This window comes from Pelodiscus sinensis, chromosome 24 (genome assembly GCF_049634645.1).
Source record: "Pelodiscus sinensis isolate JC-2024 chromosome 24, ASM4963464v1, whole genome shotgun sequence".
Classification (NCBI taxonomy): domain Eukaryota; kingdom Metazoa; phylum Chordata; order Testudines; family Trionychidae; genus Pelodiscus; species Pelodiscus sinensis.
In genome coordinates this window covers 1,394,169-1,403,318 of record NC_134734.1, presented here as the reverse complement: position 1 = coordinate 1,403,318, position 9,150 = coordinate 1,394,169, and the positions used below count along the sequence as shown (strand labels likewise).

General features: G+C 55.2%; 1 protein-coding gene across 1 annotated transcript; it reads right to left on the bottom strand.

Moving 5' to 3' along the window:
* Window positions 1–1,712: 1,712 nt before the first annotated feature.
* On the bottom strand, window positions 1,713–8,491 carry LOC142819590 (phospholipase A2 inhibitor NAI-like). Its single transcript, XM_075907703.1, has 5 exons — window positions 8,078–8,491; window positions 4,567–4,683; window positions 3,981–4,133; window positions 3,448–3,588; window positions 1,713–2,229 (listed from the first exon to the last, which is right to left on the bottom strand). Exons 1-5 carry the CDS (start codon window positions 8,124–8,126, stop codon window positions 2,012–2,014), a joined length of 678 nt encoding a protein of 225 aa, XP_075763818.1. The 5' UTR covers window positions 8,127–8,491; the 3' UTR covers window positions 1,713–2,011.
* Between the last annotated feature and the right edge of the window lie 659 nt (window positions 8,492–9,150).

Genomic DNA, 9,150 nt, shown 5'->3' with positions numbered 1-9,150 from the left:
CATATTGTCAAGTTTGACAAAATGTGGGACTATTCTAGGCTGTAAAAGGCCCCACAAATAAACCAGCCTCATTTCCCTCCCGCACAAGGGCCTGTCGGAGGGGAGACACAGTAGCCGGCAGTGTAGGCTCTATTCCGTGTGCGTGTGCATGTTCATGTGTGTGTTTGTGCGTGTGTGTGTGTGCACTCCTCTGCGCATGCCCTCCCCATTCCATTACAAGGGGTCGGCCTCGCTCCAGTAAGCCTCAGAACGAGGCTTCTGACACCCCCTGGACCTTATGTGACGTAGTGGGGGTACTTGCTGGGCTGTGGTGACCTCTGCTGTCTGGAGCAAGACCCAGCAGGGAAAACCTCACTATGCAAAGGTAATGCCAAACCTGTTGAACCAGACACCCCCCATGGAGAGGAACAAAGGAAGGGGGAATGCTGCCCTGGCTGGGGGGCAGGGATGGAAGAGAGTTAATTGGTTGCTGTCTGGGAGCATGGAGGAGACAGCTTAGGGAAAGGGGCTGGAGTTTAGGGGCCCAGTCTCCCCCCATCTCAAGGGGGCCTGAGGCATCCTAGCCCAGCTCTGTGACCAGATTACATCTGTGGTGTGCTGTATCCTGGAGAGGCAATAAACTTCCTCTATTCCACCGGCTGGTGCAGTCTGTTTGTGCCATTTCGAGGTGCAGGAGACGGGGGACCCCCAACGCGCCGTCACACCTTACTAGAATTAAACATGAGGAAATCCATCAGACAGACATAATCCCCAGATGCACACCACACAACCCTGGACTCACTATCACACACCTGATCCAAGATTCACGATGACACACACAAACCAGGATTTGGGATTATACAGACACACACAGAGTTCAATACTTAGGCACACACACTCCAAGGCGTGATTACACACACATGATCCAAGACTTCCTATCACACACACACATGAACACATGGTGCAAGACTCATGTTCACATATGCACAGGGCCATTTTTCCAAAAAAGCTTGAGTTATATCCACACTGCAATCACCTTCTTTTGAAAGAAAACTGAAAGAGCAGAGGGGTTTTTCCGGCATTGGTAACCCTCATTCTACGAGGAAGAAGCCTGTTTCTAAAAGAGCTCTTCTGGAAAAAGGCCTGTGTGGAGGGGGAAGAGGGAGTTCTTTCCCAAGAGAGGAAAGAGGAAAAAGCACAGGTGCCCTGGTAGCCACTCCATCCATAGCACCCACAGCTCACATGTGAGAGAGCGTCCATTCAGTGTGGACGCTATCTTTAGAAAAGCAGATCGCTTTTTCAATGCGCTTTAGCAGTGTGGACGCTCCCTTTCAGAAGACATTTTCCCAGAAGATCCCTTCCGGCAAAGCTTCTTCCAAAAGGAGCCTGCAGTCTAGACACAGCCACAGAGTCAAACACTCATCACACACAGGAAGACACACAATATCCGAGATTCACTATTACAGACAGACACACATGATCCAAGAATCAGCCTCCCTCCCCGCACACACACAGACACCTGCTCCTGTCCAGTTTTCTCGTGTCTGTTTTATTCTGCTCGTCCCTGTGAGGTAGTGGGTACCTTGCTGGTTGCTATGCTGGGCAGTGGGCTGTGAATGACCCCTGCTGGCTGCAGCACTGCCCAGGGGATGAGTCATTATGTGGAGTGGAGCCCCTGGCTGGGGGGCAGGGCTGGAAAGGAGTGAGTTAGTTTTTCTGTCTGGTATCATGGAGGAAGCAGCCTAAGAAACGGGCTGGGATTTAGGGGCCCAGGCTCCCTCACCTCAAGGGGGGTGAGGCATCCTAGGCCTGCCCTGGAACCAGATTACATCTGTGCTGTGCTGTATCCTGGAGAAGCAATAAACACCCTCTATTCGACAGGCTGGCAGAGTCTGTTCGTGCCATTATGGGGGTGCAGGAGACCGGAAAACCCCAACGCGTCATCACAGCCCATTCCAGGGGAAGTGAATCTGAGCCCTCCCACAGCGACGCGGCTCCCCAGGGCGGTGGGGCTGTGCCGTGGGAGGGGGGATCAGGAGAGGCCGTTCACCAGCAGGACGGTAAGGAGGGCTGAGAGGATGAGTCCGGCTGGTTCCGGAGCCACAGTGGCTACGTGGGAGGAGGTTGGGCTGCATTCGGCCGTGGTGAGATCTACACCAAACTCCTCGAAGGTCCCTTTGAGCTGCCGTATATTAGTGCAGGTAGACTCACTGGCGCAGCCTTTCATGGTGGCCTTCACAGTTGTCTGACCTGTGGGGGACAAAACAAGAGGGTCAGTGTCTGGCAACCCATTTGGGAAGCCTTTTATGTCTCTGGTCCTATAAAACACAGTCCCCTTCCCCCTCTGAGCCACTCCCTGCTGCCCATCTGGGACCCCGTGACAGTCTCCCTTCCTCTGCTCTGATGCAGAGTCACTCAGTGTCACTCAGTGAACCCCGAACTCTAACAGGGCGATGTCAGTCCCACCATTCACCTGGCAATGGTGTTGCTCTCTGATGGTGGCAGTAGTGGCAGTTCTCATCCCAAGGCCCTGTACAGACCCTGGCACATAGGGACTCCCAGTTTTAGCAAGGGCAAGTGGGCAGCAGAGGATTTACCTATCATCCAAGGGGTCTGTACAACACCTGGAACAAAAAGCCCCAATTTCAGTTGGGGCGTCTGTTACACTTTTCCACAACCAGTTAAAAAGAAATATCTGTGGCACTTCCAGGTCCCACCAGCTGGGAGATTTCTGCAGCAGACCCAGGCAAGGTCTGTTTGTCCTGTCACTTTTTCTGTATTATTTTAGAGCCTGCTAGTCAACAAATCGAGAGACACCAAGGCAGTTTGGGGGACCCTTACACAGGCTACTGTGCACAGGAGAGTATCCTGCCTCAATCAGTGGCCAGCAATAGGTCCTGCACAGAAAGGTATCCAAACCACCAATATGAGGGATATTGCTAATAGCTAGAATTCAGTGTAAGACCGGAAAAAGAAGGTTCAAAAGTTTTCTGATCATTTGTTATGATCACTCCAGCTCTTCTTGATAAGCAAGAATCTTGACCACAGCAGTTTCCAGTGGTGGGGAGTTCCACAGATTAATGGGTTATTGGCTGGAAAAAAACATTTATTTTAATCATAGTGCACTTCTCCCTTTTCAATTTCATGTTCTCTCCTATGCCAGAGACTGCTCAGAAATTCTCTGGTGCGCTGAGATTTTTCAGCTGAAACCTTTCTGTAGTTAAAAATAGAAATCTGAACACATTTTGTGAATTCAAATTCACTAGATCCTTTCAGTCAGAAGAGACCCTCATTAAACAAACTCTGGGAACAATCAGACTGGTTTATGATTGTAATTTCAAAACAACTTTCCCTTCCAATGTTTTATCTACAAATCTCTTTAATGTTCCCCACTGCAGGGGCCTGTCCAGGTGCATGGTGGCTCCTGGGTGGGGAAATCAGACAGAGAAACAGGTGGACGGCAATTACCGCTTTTCACTGTGCCGCTGATATGCAGGCAGTGGGTCTGGGAGCCTGTGCAGTTGATGATTTCTTCGTTGCAGGGATGGGAGAACTCAGCGGAGCAGGCTGGGCAGCACCAGCCATTCGGGGTGGTGTTAGCTGGGGGCACTGAGAAAAGTGGAGCAAACACAGTCAGCTTTGGGGACAAGCCCCAGGGAGTGGTGGTGCACAGGGAGCAACGGGAGGCTGCATCGCTCAGCCCCGGATCCCCCTGCAGGGGGCGCTGCAGCTCTAGGGCACAGGAGGTTGCAGGGCAGGGAGAGGTTTGCAGCAGGGAATCCTGGATCCAGTTCACAGGTGGTGAGAGCCTAGAGCCCCGCCCACTGACCTCCCCATACTCAGGTGTTCAGGCTTACCCAATGGGGCGCCCCCTGCAGGGCAGGGGAAATAAAGGCTCTTTCCTAATCCCTTCCGTCTTCCCACAGAGAGGCCTGAAGGGGCCAGGCAGGGCAGGGGGCGCGCGGGAGCAGACAGGCTGGAATCGAAGGTGGGTGCTGCACCGCTAACAGTGGCTGTTTCGCAGGCCTCCCCGACACAGCAGGCGACGTTCCCGCTAATGGAGATTCTGTTCCCAAAAGTCATGTAAAGGGGCGCAAGGTTGCACTGGCTGGAGGACACGCAGGTCTTCACAAAGATCGGGATCTTTATCCACCCTACATGGGAGGAAGAGGAGATGAGGCTTCAGGTCTCTGCCTCCCCCTCACAATGCTTCTCAGGCTTGATTATGACCTATCTAGAGAGGGGGAAACTGAGGCACATCTCACCCCAGGTCAGTAGAGAACCAGCAGGACTGGTGCCCACAGCTGCCCCTCACCCGCTGGATTTCTCTTTCCTCCCAGAGTCAGGGAAAGAACCCAGGAGTCCTGACTCCCCCGGCTCTAACCCACCAGACGCTGCACCCCTGCCAGGACCAAAGAGAGACTCCCCCAGCCTCTCCCCTCCACCCACCAGGCTCAGCCCCCTCGCAGAGCTACAGAGAGCCCAGGAGTCCTGGCTCCCTGCTCTACCCCAACCGCCCCTGGTTCTGGGCGGGCTGACGCCGACCCAGCCTGTGTTCTGGGCTGGTTCAAGGTCTCCTGCACCCACCTTCCATATATTCTCCTTTAATGATCCCGCAGGAATCCTGGTGCCTGCTGCAGACTTTCACCGGGCCCGTACAGCTGTTACCATCACTGTGGCAGACCTCACACGAAACACAGGTCCCTGGAGAAGCAAAGGCAGCAGGATCCATCTGCGCTGAGCCTTCTCTGCAGCCTATTGATTGTAATGGAGCTACGGCCCATTGACCCAGCTGCGATCTGCCCCATTGACTCCAATGCAGCTACGGCCCTGTGACAGGGCGCCGAGACCCCGCACTCAACCCCCGGGACTTTGCGCCCTTGCAGAGGGGCAACGGAGCACCTACCGCCGGTGTGCCGGTTGCTCTCGCGCCGCGGCTCAGCTGAGTTGAACTCAGCCCCTCCAGCGAGACGGGGAAAGAGGACACGCCACGTCGGACGTCAAGGGGGCGGGGCGCGTAAACCCCTCCCAGGTCGGCGGGGACTTTAAAAGCTTGCCGGCCACCGGAGAAGGGGAGGACGAGGAGAGCACGGGGGTGCCCCGACGTGGAAAGAGACCCAGATGCACTCACGACAGTCTCCGCAGGGGGGACACGATGTTGTGAGTATCGACACCCTGAAGACGGGGTAGGGGGAGGAAGGAAGTAGCCCAGGGCAGGGCAGCGAAGTAGCCCGTGGGCTGGTGTGTTTAGGGGCACACCCCCACCGGCCGGATAGGGACTCGAGTGTAGTCTCCGTCCTTAGGTCCCTGGGCTGGGGCCCGGGAGTGAGTGCGGGCCCAGGCCCCCCGTCCTTCCCCCTTCCGAGGGAGAGGCAGACATAGCCAGAGCTGACTCCTGGAGCGAGCTTATTGACTTAAAAGGATGGGTGACCATACCCTGGGACAGTTCGAGGACAGGGTGTGACGTAGTGGGGGTACTTGCTGGGCTGTGGTGACCTCTTCTGTCTGGAGCAAGACCCAGCAGGGAAAACCTCACTATGCAAAGGTGACTCCATACCGGTTGAACCAGCCAACCCCCCATGGGGAGAAACAAAGGGAGGTGGATGCTGCCCTGGCTGGGGGCAGGGCTTGGAGAGGGGGAGTTAGTTCCTGGCTGGACAGCAGGGGAGAAGGAACTGGGGAGGGGGCTGGGATCCCCCCATCTCAAGGGGGGCACTGAGGCCTCTTAGCCCCCAGTTCCTGTAACTAGATGACATCTGTGCTGTGCTGTATCCTGGAGAAGCAATAAACCACCTGTATTCTACTGGCTGGTGAAGTCTGTTCGTGCCATTTCGGGGTGCAGGAGACAGGGGACCCCCAACGCACCGTCACACAGGGACCCGGTCACAGGCCCATTGCCCCAGCTGGGATCTCACCCGGCATTACTAGGTTTTGTGCCAGTGACGTCCATCCCTCTATTGCACAACTAGGGGGAGGGGCAGATACACTGGAGGGCAGGGATCCGGTCCAGAGTGACTTAGACATAGCAGAGGGGACATGAGGAAGGGGGTGGGAAGCTCAGCTGGCGGTGGGGGAGGGGTGCAGTGGCGCTGGCCGGGGGAGATCGGGAAGAGGAATGGGCCGGCGGGAAGCAGAGCTGAGGGGATGCAGAGGGGCTGGCCAGGGAACATCAGGAGGGGAAGTGGGGGAGAACAGGCTGGCCGGGAGGGGAGGGGGTGAGCAAATGGGCTGGCGAGGAGTGGAACTGACCTGGGCACTTGCTGCCCGTCCCGCGCAGGCTCCCTGTGACGCACAAGGGAGGAGGAGGCTTCCCCTCCTCACGCTCAACCGAGGGCTTCAGGCAGCAATCGCGGCCCCGCCTCCCAGCAATCGCGGCCCCGCCTCCCAGCAATCACGGCCCCGCCTCCCAGCAATCGCGGCCCCACCACCCATTCATCCAAGGGTTCTAAAAGAACTAAAATGGGAAATTGCTGAGCTATTACATTGTCATGGGATAAGAGGGAAGGTCCTTTCATGGATTGAGAACAGGCTAAAAGACAGGAAACAAAGGGTAGGAATAAATGGTAAATTTTCAGAGTGGAGAGGGGTAACTAGTGGTGTCCCCCAAGGGTCAGTCCTGGGACCAATCCTATTCAACTTATTCATAAATGATCTGGAGAAAGGGGTAAGCAGTGAGGTAGTAAAGTTTGCAGATGATACCAAACTGTTTAGGATAGTCAAGACAGAAGCAGACTGTGAGGGACTCCAAGAAGATCTCACCAAACTGAGTGATTGGGCAACAAAATGGCAAATGAAATGTGATGTGGATAAGTGTAAAGTAATGCACATCGGGAAAAATAACCCCAACTATACGTACAGTATGATGGGGGCAAATTTGGCTACGACAAATCAGGAAAGAGATCTTGGAGTTATCGTGGATAGTCCTCTGAAAAGTTCCACACAGTGTGCAGCGGCGGTCAAAAAGGCAAATAGGATGCTAGGAATTATTAGGAAAGGGATAGAAAATAAGACCCAGAATATCTTACTGCCCCTGTATAAAACTATGGTACGCCCACATCTTGAATACTGTGTACAGATGTGGTCTCCTCACCTCAAAAAAGATAATTTGGCCTTGGAAAGGGTTCAGAAAAGGGCAACTAAAATGATTAGGGGTTTGGAACGGGTCCCATATGAGGAGAGGTTAAAGCGACTGGGACTTTTCAGTTAGAAAAGAGGAGACTGAGGGGGGATATGATAGAGGTCTATAAAATCATGAGTGGTGTGGAGAGGGCCGATAAAGAAAAGTTATTTATTAGTTCCCTAAATAGATGAACTAGAGGACACCAAATGAAAATAATGGAGAGCAGGTTTAAAACTAATAAAAGAAAGTTCTTCTTCACACAGCATGTAGTCAACCTGTGGAACTCCTTGCCAGAGGAGGCTGTGAAGGCTAGGACTATAACAGAGTTTAAAGAGAAGCTAGATAATTTCATGGAGGTTAGGTCTATAAAAGGCTATTAGCCAGGGAATAAAATGGTGTCCTTGGCCTCTGTCTGTCAGAGGCTGGAGAGGGATGGCAGGAGACAAATCGCTTGATCATTGTCTTCGGTCCACCCTCTCTGGGGCACCTGGTGCTGGCCACTGTCGGCAGACAGGCTACTGGGCTAGATGGACCTTTGGTCTGACCCAGTACGGCCGTTCTTATGTTCTTATGACTTCCAGCTGCTCTCCCGCCCCGCAAGACTTCCGTCCGGTGCGCAGCCGGAAAAATCAGAAATTACCAGACATTACATGTGTCCAGTATTTTCCAATTTTTTTAGCGGACAGAGTGTGCAAATACTGGACTGGTACAATACTGGACACTTGGCAACTCTACGGGGGTTCTGTGAGTCTATGAGAACCGAGGCAGGAGGCCCCGTGTCCCCAGGGGAGAACCGCGAGGACAATCCCCTATCCCGTGTGGGACAGGTGCTGAGCGGCCCAGGGAGAAGATCTCAGAGCTGGGGCGTATTTCACCCGGGGAGGGGGAGCCCCTCTTCTGCAGAGCGACTCTCCTGGGTGGGTCTTTGTCTGTCTGCACCAGGTAGGGGTCCAAACACCCTCCCGGCCCCGTTCTCACCTGTCTCCAGCAGGGCCCAGAGGAGGCAGCAGAGGAGAAGCGTCTTCATGGTGCCGGGGCGGGAGCTGGAGCCGGTCTGGGGTCTGAGCCGGGGGGCTCTGGAGCCGCAAACTGTCTGTCGGGGGCTGGTCGTTCTCGACGGAGGCCGGGCAGGGTCACAATTAGAGTCACCGGCCCTGAGCTGGGGGCAGGAAGGTTTGTAGCTCAAGTCCTCGGAATATCAGCACAGAGGCCCCAGGAACGTAAGGGCCAGACCCCGCCCCCCGCCCCAAAGTGTGACTGGGCTTTGGCACCAGGGTGACGGCCGCTGCCTGTGGCGGGCTGGGTGGGGGGGTGCCGGGTTTGGTGCAGCTGCCTTGCTCAGCAGAGTGAAGGACACCCCCCGGGGGGCAGGGACTATGGGGCAGGCTGAGGGGATCCCAGCGGGAGCTCCGATTTCCCTCTCTGGGCTCCCTGTTCCTAACACGGCTCGTCTACACCCACGATGGGCGCCACCCCCTAAAATTGTCTGCCTCCTTGGTCCTTGCTGGTCGGAGGCCCCCAAGAAATGTGTGGGACCCCGAATGCCCTAGGGGGGCAGGCGCTCTGTGGTCTGGTTGGCGCTGGCGCAGGCTGGTCCCTGAGGGGAGGCCCGTGCTGGACACACATGCATCTCGCACCATTTGAACGCTTTAAAATGAACTTTCTAGACAATATTTTGCAATATTGCCCCGTGGTTCCTCCTTCCCCAGCACATGAGCACGGGGGGGGGGGGGGTTCTTTGCTTGCTTCCCTCAGCATTTCTTAGCCCCACGCCCTCAAATGGCTCCATGGAAATCAGCCTATGTGTCTGGTGTGTTGGCCCTAGGTACTGAGAGCCCCCCACAATCCAGCTTTTGTACCTGGCTGAGGGGAAGGTGAGAGGATGAAAATGGTCTGTAGCCAGTGTGAGCAGATGGCTTTAAAGGGACAGACCTGGGGTGGGGGGGGCAGGATGACCCTTCCCCCCACGGCCAGTGGGGTAGGTCTCTGCTACCCCCCAGGGGTTGCTCACTCTGGCTCGCACCCTCAGTAGCTGGTTTCCATGGCGCCCA

What these genes read in the sequence shown, in the direction of transcription:
- LOC142819590 (XM_075907703.1), bottom strand. Translation starts at nt 8,126, where the DNA reads ATGAAGACGCTTCTCCTCTGCTGCCTCCTCTGGGCCCTGCTGGAGACA. An exon ending in TAAAGGAGAATATATGGAAG is followed by an intron (nt 4,134 to 4,566) that starts GTGGGTGCAGGA and finishes CCTCCCATGTAG; the next exon opens with GGTGGATAAAGATCCCGATC. An exon ending in CGAAACAGCCACTGTTAGCG is followed by an intron (nt 3,589 to 3,980) that starts GTGCAGCACCCA and finishes CACTTTTCTCAG; the next exon opens with TGCCCCCAGCTAACACCACC.